Genomic DNA, 17,900 nt, shown 5'->3' with positions numbered 1-17,900 from the left:
TGGCTGTGATGCTGTGTCTGTGTGGTCTGGTTATGGCTGTGATGCTGTGTCTGTGTGGTCTGGTTATGGCTGTGATGCTGTGTCTGTGTGGTCTGGTTATGGCTGTGATGCTGTGTCTGTGTGGTATGGTTATGGCTGTGATGCTGTGTCTGTGTGGTATGGTTATGGCTGTGATGCTGTGTCTGTGTGGTCTGGTTATGGCTGTGATGCTGTGTCTGTGTGGTATGGTTATGGCTGTGATGCTGTGTCTGTGTGGTCTGGTTATGGCTGTGATGCTGTGTCTGTGTGGTCTGGTTATGGCTGTGATGCTGTGTCTGTGTGGTATGGTTATGGCTGTGATGCTGTGTCTGTGTGGTCTGGTTATGGCTGTGATGCTGTGTCTGTGTGGTCTGGTTATGGCTGTGATGCTGTGTCTGTGTGGTATGGTTATGGCTGTGATGCTGTGTCTGTGTGGTATGGTTATGGCTGTGATGCTGTGTCTGTGTGGTCTGGTTATGGCTGTGTCTGTGTGGTCTGGTTATGGCTGTGATGCTGTGTCTGTGTGGTCTGGTTATGGCTGTGATGCTGTGTCTGTGTGGTATGGTTATGGCTGTGATGTTGTGTCTGTGTGGTCTGGTTATGGCTGTGATGTTGTGTCTGTGTGGTCTGGTTATGGCTGTGATGCTGTGTCTGTGTGGTCTGGTTATGGCTGTGTCTGTGTGGTTTGGTTATGGCTGTGATGCTGTGTCTGTGTGGTCTGGTTATGGCTGTGATGCTGTGTCTGTGTGGTCTGGTTATGGCTGTGATGCTGTGTCTGTGTGGTCTGGTTATGGCTGTGATGCTGTGTCTGTGTGGTCTGGTTATGGCTGTGATGCTGTGTCTGTGTGGTCTGGTTATGGCTGTGATGCTGTGTCTGTGTGGTATGGTTATGGCTGTGATGCTGTGTCTGTGTGGTATGGTTATGGCTGTGATGCTGTGTCTGTGTGGTCTGGTTATGGCTGTGATGCTGTGTCTGTGTGGTCTGGTTATGGCTGTGATGCTGTGTCTGTGTGGTATGGTTATGGCTGTGATGCTGTGTCTGTGTGGTCTGGTTATGGCTGTGATGCTGTGTCTGTGTGGTCTGGTTATGGCTGTGATGCTGTGTCTGTGTGGTATGGTTATGGCTGTGATGCTGTGTCTGTGTGGTATGGTTATGGCTGTGATGCTGTGTCTGTGTGGTCTGGTTATGGCTGTGTCTGTGTGGTCTGGTTATGGCTGTGATGCTGTGTCTGTGTGGTCTGGTTATGGCTGTGATGCTGTGTCTGTGTGGTATGGTTATGGCTGTGATTCTGTGTCTGTGTGGTCTGGTTATGGCTGTGATGTTGTGTCTGTGTGGTCTGGTTATGGCTGTGATGCTGTGTCTGTGTGGTCTGGTTATGGCTGTGTCTGTGTGGTTTGGTTATGGCTGTGATGCTGTGTCTGTGTGGTCTGGTTATGGCTGTGATGCTGTGTCTGTGTGGTCTGGTTATGGCTGTGATGCTGTGTCTGTGTGGTCTGGTTATGGCTGTGATGCTGTGTCTGTGTGGTCTGGTTATGGCTGTGATGCTGTGTCTGTGTGGTATGGTTATGGCTGTGATGCTGTGTCTGTGTGGTATGGTTATGGCTGTGATGCTGTGTCTGTGTGGTCTGGTTATGGCTGTGTCTGTGTGGTCTGGTTATGGCTGTGATGCTGTGTCTGTGTGGTATGGTTATGGCTGTGGTGCTGTGTCTGTGTGGTCTGGTTATGGCTGTGTCTGTGTGGTATGGTTATGGCTGTGATGCTGTGTCTGTGTGGTCTGGTTATGGCTGTGATGCTGTGTCTGTGTGGTATGGTTATGGCTGTGGTGCTGTGTCTGTGTGGTCTGGTTATGGCTGTGTCTGTGTGGTATGGTTATGGCTGTGATGCTGTGTCTGTGTGGTCTGGTTATGGCTGTGATGCTGTGTCTGTGTGGTCTGGTTATGGCTGTGATGCTGTGTCTGTGTGGTCTGGTTATGGCTGTGATGCTGTGTCTGTGTGGTCTGGTTATGGCTGTGATGCTGTGTCTGTGTGGTCTGGTAATGGCTGTGATGCTGTGTCTGTGTGGTCTGGTTATGGCTGTGATGCTGTGTCTGTGTGGTATGGTTATGGCTGTGATGCTGTGTCTGTGTGGTCTGGTTATGGCTGTGATGTTGTGTCTGTGTGGTCTGGTTATGGCTGTGATGCTGTGTCTGTGTGGTCTGGTTATGGCTGTGTCTGTGTGGTTTGGTTATGGCTGTGATGCTGTGTCTGTGTGGTCTGGTTATGGCTGTGATGCTGTGTCTGTGTGGTCTGGTTATGGCTGTGATGCTGTGTCTGTGTGGTCTGGTTATGGCTGTGATGCTGTGTCTGTGTGGTCTGGTTATGGCTGTGATGCTGTGTCTGTGTGGTCTGGTTATGGCTGTGATGCTGTGTCTGTGTGGTATGGTTATGGCTGTGATGCTGTGTCTGTGTGGGATGGTTATGGCTGTGATGCTGTGTCTTTGTGGTCTGGTTATGGCTGTGTCTGTGTGGTCTGGTTATGGCTGTGATTCTGTGTCTGTGTGGTATGGTTATGGCTGTGGTGCTGTGTCTGTGTGGTCTGGTTATGGCTGTGTCTGTGTGGTATGGTTATGGCTGTGATGCTGTGTCTGTGTGGTCTGGTTATGGCTGTGATGCTGTGTCTGTGTGGTCTGGTTATGGCTGTGATGCTGTGTCTGTGTGGTCTGGTTATGGCTGTGATGCTGTGTCTGTGTGGTCTGGTTATGGCTGTGATGCTGTGTCTGTGTGGTCTGGTTATGGCTGTGATGCTGTGTCTGTGTGGTCTGGTTATGGCTGTGATGCTGTGTCTGTGTGGTATGGTTATGGCTGTGATGCTGTGTCTGTGTGGTCTGTTTATGGCTGTGATGTTGTGTCTGTGTGGTCTGGTTATGGCTGTGATGCTGTGTCTGTGTGGTCTGGTTATGGCTGTGTCTGTGTGGTTTGGTTATGGCTGTGATGCTGTGTCTGTGTGGTCTGGTTATGGCTGTGATGCTGTGTCTGTGTGGTCTGGTTATGGCTGTGATGCTGTGTCTGTGTGGTCTGGTTATGGCTGTGATGCTGTGTCTGTGTGGTCTGGTTATGGCTGTGATGCTGTGTCTGTGTGGTCTGGTTATGGCTGTGATGCTGTGTCTGTGTGGTCTGGTTATGGCTGTGATGCTGTGTCTGTGTGGTCTGGTAATGGCTGTGATGCTGTGTCTGTGTGGTCTGGTTATGGCTGTGATGCTGTGTCTGTGTGGTATGGTTATGGCTGTGATGCTGTGTCTGTGTGGTCTGGTTATGGCTGTGATGTTGTGTCTGTGTGGTCTGGTTATGGCTGTGATGCTGTGTCTGTGTGGTCTGGTTATGGCTGTGTCTGTGTGGTATGGTTATGGCTGTGATGCTGTGTCTGTGTGGTCTGGTTATGGCTGTGATGCTGTGTCTGTGTGGTCTGGTTATGGCTGTGATGCTGTGTCTGTGTGGTCTGGTTATGGCTGTGATGCTGTGTCTGTGTGGCCTGGTTATGGCTGTGATGCTGTGTCTGTGTGGTCTGGTTATGGCTGTGATGCTGTGTCTGTGTGGTCTGGTTATGGCTGTGATGCTGTGTCTGTGTGGTATGGTTATGGCTGTGATGCTGTGTCTGTGTGGTCTGGTTATGGTTATGATGTTGTGTCTGTGTGGTCTGGTTATGGCTGTGATGCTGTGTCTGTGTGGTCTGGTTATGGCTGTGTCTGTGTGGTTTGGTAATGGCTGTGATGCTGTGTCTGTGTGGTCTGGTTATGGCTGTGATGCTGTGTCTGTGTGGTCTGGTTATGGCTGTGATGCTGTGTCTGTGTGGTCTGGTTATGGCTGTGATGCTGTGTCTGTGTGGTCTGGTTATGGCTGTGATGCTGTGTCTGTGTGGTCTGGTTATGGCTGTTATGTGGTGCTGAGTAAAGCCTATGTGGCTTCTCTCCTGTGAGATCAGTGTCAGATTTAGCCAGCAGGTCCCTTGTGGTGACTGGGAGGGTCTGTTTTCTGGCTCTATGATGTCTGAGGCTCTACGCCTTCCTGGAGCTGCAAACCTCAGGGTAGAAATAGTACCAGACAGCTTTTGTTGGGAAAACAACAGCAATGGCAGTAATTACAGACTCCGGTTTCACCACTCCTCGCTTCTTAGAAAACCACAAGCAGGTGAGGGGTCGAGTCATCGTGGAGTCAGCTAGAGGTCTGGGTTAAATGCCCCTGAAAATTAACCTCAATGTCTGCTTCTGACTGTGTGTGTGTGTGTGTGTGTGTGTGTGTGTGTGTGTGTGTGTGTGTGTGTGTGTGTGTGTGTGTGTGTGTGTGTGTGTGTGTGTGTGTGTGTGTGTGTGTGTGTGTGTGTGTGTGTGTGTGTGTGTGTGTGGTTAGACATTTAGAGAGGAAACAGACATGTGTGAGTCAGGGAGGGAGACATGAGATGAGTGTCCAGACAACCACAGTCATGCCGTGTGCACTTGGGCCTTGTGATAACACAACTGCTGTGTGATTATAGCTTTATGGGCCAGAGGCACAGCTAGAAATGACAAGGTTTTGTGGCATGTTTTAGTCTTGAGTGCCGTCGTACACTAGACTGAGGCAGTCAGTGCAGTGTGAGACCTGACCGACAACTTCCTCCCCGTCAGTGGAGGCTGCTGAGGGGAGGACTGCTCATAATAATGGCTGGAACTGAGCAAATGGAATGGCATCAAACCATGTGTTTCATGTACACTATTTGATATCATTCCAATCTTTCCACTCCAGTCATTACCACGAGCCCGTCCTCCCTAATTAATGTTCCACCAACCCCCTGTGCTCCCACTTGTATTACATTGCTAGAACCACAGACTCATCAGAACTGTGACACAGGATTTATTAACGCCAAAGCTGTCAGTCGGTACCACAGGCGATTTATCCTTCTCCTCTACACGTTATTAAAACGTTCAATATAACATAGTAGAGTATACACTATATATACAAACGTATGTGGACACCCCTTGAAATGAGTGGATTCGGCTATTTCAACCACACCCGTTGCTGACAGGTGTAGAAAATCAACACACAGCCATACAATCTCCATAGACAAACATTGTTAGAAGAATGACCTTACTGAAGAGCTCAGGGACTTTCAACGTGCCACCTTCATAAGATGCCACCTTTCCAACAAGTCACTTTCTCAAATTTTAGCCCTGCTAGGTGTAACAATGGCTCAGCCACGAAGTGGTAGGACACAGAACCTCACAGAACTGGACCGGCAAGTGCTGAAAAAAACGTCTGTCCTCGAATGAATCGCTTACTACCGAGTTCCAAACTGCCTCTGGAAGCAACGTCAGCACAATAACTGTTCGTCAGGAGCTTCATGAAATGGGTTTCCATGGCCGAGCAGCCGCACACAAGCCTACGATCACCATGCTCAATGCCAAGCGTCGGCTGGAGTGGTGTAAAGCTCGCCACCATTGGATTCTAGAGCAGTGGAAACACGTTCTCTGGAGTGATGAATCACACTTCACCATCTGACAGTCCGACGGACGAATCTGGGTTTGGCTGAATGGAAGCAAGTCCCCACAGCAATGTTTTAACATCAACTCCATATTAATGCCCATGATTTTAGAATGAGATGTTTGACAAGCAGGTGTCCACATACTTCTGTTCATGTTCATGTAGCGTATTTTCCATTCACACCTATGTTGTATATACTTTTATGATACATCCCCTGTATATTTAAGCAATAAGGCCCGAGGAGTTGTGGTATATGGTCAATATAACACGGCTAAGGGCTGTTCTTATGCACGACGCAACACGGAGGTAAACATATCCTCATCCTGAGGCAGACCTCTCACACTGCCTAAGTAAACATATCCTCATCCTGAGGCAGACCTCACACTGCCTAAGTAAACATATCCTCATCCTGAGGCAGACCTCTCACACTGCCTAAGTAAACATATCCTCATCCTGAGGCAGACCTCTCACACTGCCTAAGTAAACATATCCTCATCCTGAGGCAGACCTCTCACACTGCCTAAGTAAACATATCCTCATCCTGAGGCAGACCTCTCACACTGCCTAAGTAAACATATCCTCATCCTGAGGCAGACCTCACACTGCCTAAGTAAACATATCCTCATCCTGAGGCAGACCTCACACTGCCTAAGTAACATATCCTCATCCTGAGGCAGACCTCACACTGCCTAAGTAAACATATCCTCATCCTGAGGCAGACCTCACACTGCCTAAGTAAACATATCCTCATCCTGAGGCAGACCTCACACTGCCTAAGTAAACATATCCTCATCCTGAGGCAGACCTCACACTGCCTAAGTAAACATATCCTCATCCTGAGGCAGACCTCTCACACTGCCTAAGTAAACATATCCTCATCCTGAGGCAGACCTCTCACACTGCCTAAGTAAACATATCCTCATCCTGAGGCAGACCTCTCACACTGCCTAAGTAAACATATCCTCATCCTGAGGCAGACCTCTCACACTGCCTAAGTAAACATATCCTCATCCTGAGGCAGACCTCACACTGCCTAAGTAAACATATCCTCATCCTGAGGCAGACCTCACACTGCCTAAGTAACATATCCTCATCCTGAGGCAGACCTCACACTGCCTAAGTAAACATATCCTCATCCTGAGGCAGACCTCACACTGCCTAAGTAAACATATCCTCATCCTGAGGCAGACCTCTCACACTGCCTAAGTAAACATATCCTCATCCTGAGGCAGACCTCTCACACTGCCTAAGTAAACATATCCTCATCCTGAGGCAGACCTCTCACACTGCCTAAGTAAACATATCCTCATCCTGAGGCAGACCTCACACTGCCTAAGTAAACATATCCTCATCCTGAGGCAGACCTCACACTGCCTAAGTAAACATATCCTCATCCTGAGGCAGACCTCACACTGCCTAAGTAAACATATCCTCATCCTGAGGCAGACCTCACACTGCCTAAGTAAACATATCCTCATCCTGAGGCAGACCTCTCACACTGCCTAAGTAAACATATCCTCATCCTGAGGCAGACCTCACACTGCCTAAGTAACATATCCTCATCCTGAGGCAGACCTCTCACTGCCTAAGTAAACATATCCTCATCCTGAGGCAGACCTCACACTGCCTAAGTAACATATCCTCATCCTGAGGCAGACCTCACACTGCCTAAGTAAACATATCCTCATCCTGAGGCAGACCTCACACTGCCTAAGTAAACATATCCTCATCCTGAGGCAGACCTCACACTGCCTAAGTAAACATATCCTCATCCTGAGGCAGACCTCACACTGCCTAAGTAAACATATCCTCATCCTGAGGCAGACCTCTCACACTGCCTAAGTAAACATATCCTCATCCTGAGGCAGACCTCTCACACTGCCTAAGTAAACATATCCTCATCCTGAGGCAGACCTCTCACACTGCCTAAGTAAACATATCCTCATCCTGAGGCAGACCTCACACTGCCTAAGTAAACATATCCTCATCCTGAGGCAGACCTCTCACACTGCCTAAGTAAACATATCCTCATCCTGAGGCAGACCTCACACTGCCTAAGTAAACATATCCTCATCCTGAGGCAGACCTCACACTGCCTAAGTAACATATCCTCATCCTGAGGCAGACCTCACACTGCCTAAGTAACATATCCTCATCCTGAGGCAGACCTCTCACACTGCCTAAGTAAACATATCCTCATCCTGAGGCAGACCTCTCACACTGCCTAAGTAAACATATCCTCAAATCAAATCAAATTGTATTTGTCACATGCGCCGAATACAACAGGCGACTTACAAGCCCTTAACAAACAATGCAGATTTTGTTTTTAAGTAAGTAAGAAAATATTAACGATAACGAGGCTATATACAGGAGGTACCAGTACCGAGTCAATGTAGAGGCTATATACAGGAGGTACCAGTACCGAGTCAATGTAGAGGCTATATACAGGAGGTACCAGTACCAAGTCAATGTGCGGGGGTACAGGTTAGTCGAGGTAATTGAGGTAATATGTACATGTAGTAGGGGTAAAGTGACTATACATAGATAATAAACAGGTTAGTCGAGGTAATTGAGGTAATATGTACATGTAGTAGGGGTAAAGTGACTATACATAGATAATAAACAGGTTAGTCAAGGTAATTGAGGTAATATGTACATGTAGTAGGGGTAAAGTGACTCTGCATAGATAATAAACAGGTTAGTCAAGGTAATTGAGGTAATATGTACATGTAGATAAGGGTAAAGGGACTCTGCATAGATAATAAACAGGTTAGTCAAGGTAATTGAGGTAATATGTACATGTAGGTAGGGGTAAAGTGACTATACATAGATAATAAACAGGTTAGTCAAGGTAATTGAGGTAATATGTACATGTAGGTAGGGGTAAAGGGACTCTGCATAGATAATAAACAGGTTAGTCAAGGTAATTGAGGTAATATGTACATGTAGGTAGGGGTAAAGTGACTATACATAGATAATAAACAGGTTAGTCGAGGTAATTGAGGTAATATGTACATGTAGGTAGGGGTAAAGTGACTATACATAGATAATAAACAGGTTAGTCAAGGTAATTGAGGTAATATGTACATGTAGGTAGGGGTAAAGTGACTATACATAGATAATAAACAGGTTAGTTGAGGTAATTGAGGTAATATGTACATGTAGGTAGGGGTAAAGTGACTATACATAGATAATAAACAGGTTAGTTGAGGTAATTGAGGTAATATGTACATGTAGGTAGGGGTAAAGTGACTATACATAGATAATAAACAGGTTAGTCGAGGTAATTGAGGTAATATGTACATGTAGGTAGGGGTAAAGTGACTATACATAGATAATAAACAGGTTAGTTGAGGTACTACCGAGTTCCAAACTGCAGTTCCAAACTGCCTCTGGAAGCAACGTCAGCACAATAACTGTTCGTCAGGAGCTTCATGAAATGGGTTTCCATGGCCGAGCAGCCGCACACAAGCCTACGATCACCATGCTCAATGCTAAGCGTCGGCTGGAGTGGTGTAAAGCTCGCCACCATTGGATTCTAGAGCAGTGGAAACACGTTCTCTGGAGTGATGAATCACACTTCACCATCTGACAGTCCGACGGACGAATCTGGGTTTGGCTGAATGGAAGCAAGTCCCCACAGCAATGTTTTAACATCAACTCCATATTAATGCCCATGATTTTAGAATGAGATGTTTGACAAGCAGGTGTCCACATACTTCTGTTCATGTTCATGTAGCGTATTTTCCATTCACACCTATGTTGTATATACTTTTATGATACATCCCCTGTATATTTAAGCAATAAGGCCCGAGGAGTTGTGGTATATGGTCAATATAACACGGCTAAGGGCTGTTCTTATGCACGACGCAACACGGAGGTAAACATATCCTCATCCTGAGGCAGACCTCTCACACTGCCTAAGTAAACATATCCTCATCCTGAGGCAGACCTCACACTGCCTAAGTAAACATATCCTCATCCTGAGGCAGACCTCTCACACTGCCTAAGTAAACATATCCTCATCCTGAGGCAGACCTCTCACACTGCCTAAGTAAACATATCCTCATCCTGAGGCAGACCTCACACTGCCTAAGTAAACATATCCTCATCCTGAGGCAGACCTCTCACACTGCCTAAGTAACATATCCTCATCCTGAGGCAGACCTCACACTGCCTAAGTAAACATATCCTCATCCTGAGGCAGACCTCACACTGCCTAAGTAAACATATCCTCATCCTGAGGCAGACCTCACACTGCCTAAGTAAACATATCCTCATCCTGAGGCAGACCTCTCACACTGCCTAAGTAAACATATCCTCATCCTGAGGCAGACCTCACACTGCCTAAGTAACATATCCTCATCCTGAGGCAGACCTCTCACACTGCCTAAGTAAACATATCCTCATCCTGAGGCAGACCTCTCACACTGCCTAAGTAAACATATCCTCAAATCAAATCAAATTGTATTTGTCACATGCGCCGAATACAACAGGCGACTTACAAGCCCTTAACAAACAATGCAGATTTTGTTTTTAAGTAAGTAAGAAAATATTAACGATAACGAGGCTATATACAGGAGGTACCAGTACCGAGTCAATGTAGAGGCTATATACAGGAGGTACCAGTACCGAGTCAATGTGCGGGGGTACAGGTTAGTCGAGGTAATTGAGGTAATATGTACATGTAGTAGGGGTAAAGTGACTATACATAGATAATAAACAGGTTAGTCAAGGTAATTGAGGTAATATGTACATGTAGTAGGGGTAAAGTGACTCTGCATAGATAATAAACAGGTTAGTCAAGGTAATTGAGGTAATATGTACATGTAGATAAGGGTAAAGGGACTCTGCATAGATAATAAACAGGTTAGTCAAGGTAATTGAGGTAATATGTACATGTAGGTAGGGGTAAAGTGACTATACATAGATAATAAACAGGTTAGTCAAGGTAATTGAGGTAGTATGTACATGTAGGTAGGGGTAAAGTGACTATACATAGATAATAAACAGGTTAGTCAAGGTAATTGAGGTAATATGTACATGTAGGTAGGGGTAAAGTGACTATACATAGATAATAAACAGGTTAGTTGAGGTAATTGAGGTAATATGTACATGTAGGTAGGGGTAAAGTGACTATACATAGATAATAAACAGGTTAGTTGAGGTAATTGAGGTAATATGTACATGTAGGTAGGGGTAAAGTGACTATACATAGATAATAAACAGGTTAGTCGAGGTAATTGAGGTAATATGTACATGTAGGTAGGGGTAAAGTGACTATACATAGATAATAAACAGGTTAGTTGAGGTAATTGAGGTAATATGTACATGTAGGTAGGGGTAAAGTGACTATACATAGATAATAAACAGGTTAGTCGAGGTAATTGAGGTAATATGTACATGTAGGTAGGGGTAAAGTGACTATACATAGATAATAAACAGGTTAGTCAAGGTAATTGAGGTAATATGTACATGTAGGTAGGGGTAAAGTGACTATACATAGATAATAAACAGGTTAGTCAAGGTAATTGAGGTAATATGTACATGTAGGTAGGGGTAAAGTGACTATACATACATAATAAACAGGTTAGTCAAGGTAATTGAGGTAATATGTACATGTAGGTAGGGGTAAAGTGACTATACATACATAATAAACAGGTTAGTCAAGGTAATTGAGGTAATATGTACATGTAGGTAGGGGTAAAGTGACTATACATAGATAATAAACAGGTTAGTCAAGGTAATTGAGGTAATGTGTACATGTAGGTAGGGGTAAAGTGACTATACATACATAATAAACAGAGATTAGCAGCAGCGTAAAAAAGGGGGTCAATGTAAATAGTCTGGGTAGCCATCTGATTAACTGTTTAGCAGTCTAATGGCTTGGGGATGGAAGCTGTTAAGGAGCCTTTTAGACCTAGACTTGGCACACCGGTACCGCTTGCCATGCGGTAACAGAGAGAACAGTCTATGACTAGGGTGGCTGGAGTCCTTGACCATTTTTAGTGCCTTCCTCTGACACCACCTGGTATAGAGGTCCTGGATGGCAGGGAGCTTGGCCACAGTGATTTACTGGGCCGTACGCACTACATTCTGCAGCGCCTTGCCGTCGAATGCTGAGCAGTTGCCATACAAAGCGGTAATGCAACCAGTCAGGATGCTCTCGATGGTGCAACTGTATAGCTTTATGAGGATTGAGGACCCATGACAAATCTTTTCAGTCTCCTGAGGGGGAATAGGTGTTGTCGTGCCTTCTTCACGACTGTCTTGGTGTGTTTGGACCATGATAGTTTGTTAGTGATGTGTACACTCCATTACAGCCCCATTGATGTGAATGGGGGCGGTTTTGGCCCCCCTTTTCCTGTAATCCACAATCAGCTCCTTCGTCTTGCTCACGTTGAGGGAGAGGTTGTTGTCCTGGCCACGCAGTTGTGGGTGCGTGGCCACGCAGTTGTCGTGGCAGATCTGTTGTTGTCTACCCTTACCACCTGGGGGGTGGCCCGTCAGGAAGTCCAGGTTCCAGTTGCATAGGGAGGTGTTTAGTCCCATGTCCTTGGCTTAGTGATGAGATTTGAGGGCACTATGGTGTTGAACGCTGAGCTGAAGTCAACTAACAGAATTCTCACATGGGTGTTCCTTTTGTCCAGGTGGGAAAGCGCAGTGTGCCGTGCAATAGAGATTGCGTCATCTGTGGATCTCTTGGAGCGGTATGCAAATTGTAGTGGGTCTAGGGTTTCTGGGATGATGGTGTTGATGTGAGCCATGACCAGCCTTTCAAAGCACTTCATGGCTACAGACGTGAGTGCTACGGGGCGGTAGTCATTTAGGCAGGTTACCTTGGTGTTCTTGGGCACAGGGCCTATGGTGGTCTACTTGAAACATGTTGTTATTACAGAGTCGTCAGGGAGAGGTAGAAAATGTCAGTGAAGACACTTGCCAGTTGATCAGCTCATTCTCTGAGAATGTTGACCTGTTTAAAGGTCTTACTCACAACAGCAATGGAGAGTGTGATCACACAGTCATCTGGAACAGCTGCTGCTCTCATGCATGGTTCAGTGTTGCTTGCCTCAAATCGAGCATAGAAGACATTTAGCTCTTTTAGTAGGCTTGTGTCACTAGGCAGCTCGCGGTTGGTTTCCCTTTGTAATCCGTAATAGTTTGCAAGCACTGCCACATCCGATGAGTGTCTGAGCCGGTGTAGAAGGATTCAATCTTAGTCCTGTATTGATGCTTTGCCTGTTTGATGGTTCATCTGAGGGCATAGTGGGAGTTCATATAAGCATCCGGATTAGTGTCCCGCTCCTTGGAAGCGGCAGCCTAGCCTTTAGCTTAGTGCTAATTTTGCCTGTAATCCGTGGGTTTTGGCTGGAAGATGTACGTTCGGTCACAGTGGGGATGACGTCGTCGATGCTGAAGCCGGTGACAGATGTGGTATACTCCTCAATGCCATCGGATGAACATATTCCTGGAACATATTCCCTTCTGTGCTAGCAAAACAGTCCTGTAGCTTAGCATCCACGTCATGAGACCATTTCCGTGTTGAGAGAGTCACTGGTACTCCCTGCTTGAGTTTATGCTTGTAAGCAGGAATCAGGAGGATATAATTATGGCCAGATTGTGGACGGAGTTCAGTCCCTGGCCATGAGGAGTGCTGCTTCTGGGTGAGCATTCTCTTGTTTGTTTATGGCTTTACACAGCTCGTAGAGTGCGGTCTTAGTGCCTGCATCGGTTTGTGTTGGTAAATATACAGCTATGAATAATATAGATGAAAACACTCTTGGTGAATAGTATGGTCTACAACTTATCATGAGGTACTCTGCTGTTCTGTCTTGCAATCACTGTTAATTCTCCAGTGATTGCATGTTTGCCAGTAGGACGGATGGTGAAGGCAGATTTTCCACTCGCCGACTAATTCTCACCAAGCACCCAGATCTGCGCCCACTGTATTGGCGTCTCCTTTTAATGCCAATAAAGGGGATTTGGGCCTGGTCCGGGAGGAGCTGTAAATCTTTCACTTCTGATTCATTAAAGAAAAAATCTTCGTCCAGTCCGAGGTGTGTAATCGCATTCCTGGTATCCAGAAGCTATTTTCGGTCATAAGAGACAGTGGCAGAAACATTATGTAGAAAAAAAGTTACAAACACCACGAAAAACGCCACAGAATAGCATGATTGGTTAGGAGCCCGTAAAACGACAGCCATCCCCTCCGGCTCCATCTCTAGGTGATCGCAGACCTCTCACATTGCCTAGGTAAACATATCCTCATCCTGACAAGTGCAGACCTGAGGGTAGGGGCTAGATTACTCTGTCTCACCACTGGAGCCAGGGCCCCAGTGCTGCACAGAACTGTTTCAACACCGCCTCTTCCTGGATCTTTGTCACATGGCCAAACATGACGCTATGTGTGGCCCCTTTGCTCAGTGAGAGAGAGAGAGAGAGAGAGAGAGAGAGAGAGAGAGAGAGAGAGAGAGAGAGAGAGAGAGAGAGAGAGAGAGAGAGAATAAAAGGAGAGAGAGAGAGAGAATAAAAGGAGAGAGAGAGAGAGAGAATAAAAGGAGAGAGAGAGAGAGAGAGAATAAAAGGAGAGAGAGAGAGAGAAAGAGAGAGAGAGAGAGAATAAAAGGAGAGAGAGAGAGAATAAAAGGAGAGAGAGAGAAAGAGAGAGAGAGAGAATAAAAGGAGAGAGAGAGAGAGAGAGAGAGAGAGAGAGAGAATAAAAGGAGAGAGAGAAAGAGAGAGAGAGAGAATAAAAGGAGAGAGAGAGAGAGATGTTATGTTAGGTAGTCTGTCCTAACAGGAGCATCATCTTGCTCAGCAGAGTGAAGCGGGAAACAATGCGTGACTCTACGATCCGTGCCGAGGTGCAGCAGCACTGGCAGAACATTTTACTCCAGTTGTCCGTCAGATTCCAGCGCCATTACTCTGCTCTTCATAGTCCTCTCAGCCCTCTCTCCCACACAGAGCAGAGAGCAGCTCCACTCCACCTAATGATGCGGTATGGTGTAGCTCTGCTGGCTGCCATCCAGACCAGCCTGGTTGTCTGCTACTCCCAGCCTAGACACACACAGAACAGAGCCCCCAGCTCACTATTCACAGCCAGACCTCTTATAGACACATATTCTGCTCCCCTCACACACTGACGTAGGTCCACTAGCTGATGTTGTTTGACACATGGATGTTTTCTCTAGAATACACCTCAACTGAGATGATATTCAGTATCACACACCTCTGAAGAGGATATTGTGTTAAAGTGTTGGGCCAGTAACCAAAAGGATGCTGGTTCAAATCCCCAAGCTGATGTGGTGAAAAATCTGTTGATGTTCCCTTGAGCAAGGCACTTAATCCTAATTTCTCCTGTAAGTCGCTCTGGATAAGAGTGACTGCTAAATTGAATGTATGGGGGATTTGTACAGTATGAAGAAATCTATTGCAGACTACTCCAGTAGATTCCTGTGGATGTTGATAATTAATAGCCTTTCTCTTTTCTATCTAGTCTCACAGCCCAGTTCCAGCCAAAAAGTCCAAACTGGTGAAACTACAATCTCCATCAACTGACAAAGAGAAGCAACCTGATTGGTTACAATCTCTATCAAAGTCAGCGAACAAGGTTAGTAGTTCTTGTTCTTCACTTTTTGTGTGAAATGTGATTTTTTTTTTCAAGGTCAGGGGATCCTACAGATGTAGGATCTTAATGTGAGACTGTTTTCTGAAAATAATCCTGCAGCAACAGGACATTTGAATTATTATGTGGATTATAATTCATGTGCATTTTTTTGTTGGGGTTGATACATTTTTCATTATGGAAAATGAAGTCTGACATTTTTAAGTGGAAATTACAAACTTTAGAAGCCTTTTTAAACCTTGAATACACAGCAAGTTTGCATATCCTGCCGTGCAGGTGAATTCTAATTTTTTTTAAGTGATCAAATTAAGATCCTATGCCTTTATACAGAGTCCTTGTCTAATTGACTGTGTTACCTTACCTTATACAGTTAGATAATTAATGTTGTCAATAGTCTTTTTAACAAACCTGTCACTTTTTTTTCACTTTTCCTTTCCAGGGATGTTTTTCAAATTCCCCATTTCACTGTATTCTATATGAATTCTATATTTTGTCAGGATCTGAAATGGGTCCCGCTGAAACAGAGGTCGTCAGCCTTCCGGCCCTGGTCCTCCAGAAGTCCATCTGCTGGGGTGGAGAAGTCTACTGGTCACAATGAGAGGTCAGTCAGAGACAGACAGTCATGTTGTCATAGTTTCACTCATCCATTTCACCACACCACACTAAAGGAGTGTTTGGCCGTAACATTCCTAAGGGATTACAATGTAATGAGGACCAATAACTACATTGTCCGCTGCTATGATCCATTACTTTATATTGTTGAAATACAGTCATTAAGGTCACTTGTATTTTCTTGTCATAACAGATTCATCCACAAAAACATAGACACGTCTGTAGTGTCAAATGTGGCCCCAGCTTTGTTGGCCTACCAGAGAGAGGAGCAGGCCCCTGTGGGCCACAGTCAGGCTCTAGCCAGGGGAGACCAGCACATCAGCTCCAGACCAGCACCACAGTGTGGAGACTCCCAGCCTGGTCCCAGACCTGTCCACATCAACACCAACACTAATAACACAGCCAACGGTGTGGAGGACATGGAGACTGACAGGGAGATCGAGGTGGACGACTGTGATGACTGTGAGTATGACACACTGTTGTTCAGACATTCGGTAGGAGAAATAGGGCACCGTGACACAAATTACTCCAACTCTCAAGGACAGGCAACCTAACCCGTGCTAATACTACTGGAAGAAGGCTATGGTTAGATGGCCTGATCCCTGTGACAGAGCACCATCTAGTGGTTGGTCTGCGCAGCACAGAGCACAGAGGGCAATCTCAACTTGCTTAACAGCAGATGTCGCTGCTGCTCCAATATATTTTTTAGGCTTCCCGCTATGAAAGGCCCAGTGCAGTCAAAAATGTGATTTCCTCTGTTCTATATATATTTCCACAATATGAGGTTGGAATAATACTATGAAATTGTGAAAGTTATGTTAATACCATTTTCGTGTAATAGATGTAATTTCAGCCTGTTTTTGAAGGATGGAGTTTCGACCTGCCTGGTGATTAGTTAATAGACCAATAAGAAAGAGAGTTCCAAACATCTCTGCCGATAACAGCTAGTTTTCAGTTTTCCTGTCCCCACTCAGACCACTCCCAGACAGTCCCTCTCCTCGCCCCTACCTGGGCACGAACCAGGAAACTTCTGCACACATTGAAAACAGCCCCCCTTGAAGCATCGTTACCAATAGCTCCACAAAACCCACGGCCCTCGTAGAGGAAGGGAAACAACTACTTCAAGGTCTCAGAGCGAGTGACGTCACCGATTGAACCGCTATTAGCGCGCACCCCGCTTACTTGCTAGCCATTTCACATCGGTTACACTAGCAAATTCTTACTTGAGAAATTGCTCTTTGCTAAGAAGCTATTTTGTTTCCTTCTGACCATTTTGATTGAATGCAATCACAGTAAGATACTTAATTATTCCCCAGAAATGATTTTATATTGAGGTAAAATGGCTACATTGGCTCTTTAACATAATGTTCAATTTTTCTGTCTGTCAGACCCAACATTGGTCCCCTCCTTGGCATCCCCTCCCTCTGCCTGTTCCAGTGTGTACCAGACCCTGACCCCCCAGATCACCGTGAGGCCTCTGGAGGGCCCAGTCCTACTGGTATTACCAGGGGAACCGTCATGCCCAGAGCTGGACACGCTGAGACAGTCCCTGTATGGATGCCTGGACTCCAAGGAGGCCAGGGAGAAGTTCCTGCAGGAGATTATTCAAATGAGAGTGAAGCAGGAAGAGAAATTGGGGGTTGCTCTGCAGGCCAAACTTAGTCTTCAGCAGGTAAACCTCACACTCAAGATCCAAAATGGCCCCCTTTGGCACAAAAAGGAAAACAGATTCTTTATGTGTAGAGAAAATCTGTATGTGTCTTAAAGATTATGTTTCTACACGTAAAAAAACTGTTTTCATATATATATATATTTTTATTCCCCCACAGGAGCTGGAGTTTATGAAGGTGTCCAAGAAGGGACGTCTTCGAGAGGCCATCGAGGCCAAGCACAATCTGAGGAAAGAGATAGATCACCTGCATATGGAGTGGGACAGGAAGATGAGGGAGGCTGACGAGTCCCGTGGCTATCTGAAAAGAGAGCTGGAGAGAGAGATACAGTTACGGGTCTGCGACAAAGGCTGTGAGGCTGAACGCCTGCGATCCAAGTACTCCACACAGGTAAGACCAAGATCCTAATGATATAGCACATATACTTAGGATATCATACTTAAAGAATCACACAAACACACATACACAATTAACTGTAATTGAG

General features: G+C 45.7%; 1 protein-coding gene across 1 annotated transcript in view; it reads left to right on the top strand.

The window, feature by feature from the left end:
• Positions 1 to 17,900, top strand: part of LOC109898476 (ski oncogene-like) — a 63,188-nt gene that overhangs the window by 43,017 nt on the left and 2,271 nt on the right. Inside the window, exons 2-6 of the mRNA XM_020493459.2 lie at positions 15,006 to 15,119; positions 15,632 to 15,735; positions 15,940 to 16,208; positions 17,135 to 17,418; positions 17,576 to 17,806. Coding sequence (XP_020349048.1) covers positions 15,006 to 15,119; positions 15,632 to 15,735; positions 15,940 to 16,208; positions 17,135 to 17,418; positions 17,576 to 17,806 — 1,002 coding nt within the window. The remainder of the gene's footprint in view (positions 1 to 15,005; positions 15,120 to 15,631; positions 15,736 to 15,939; positions 16,209 to 17,134; positions 17,419 to 17,575; positions 17,807 to 17,900) is intronic.

The sequence above is a fragment of the Oncorhynchus kisutch genome, linkage group LG1, assembly GCF_002021735.2.
Source record: "Oncorhynchus kisutch isolate 150728-3 linkage group LG1, Okis_V2, whole genome shotgun sequence".
NCBI lineage: Eukaryota > Metazoa > Chordata > Actinopteri > Salmoniformes > Salmonidae > Oncorhynchus > Oncorhynchus kisutch.
The sequence above is the reverse complement of the archived record's forward strand: the minus strand, read 5'-3'. Positions and strand labels throughout refer to the sequence as shown.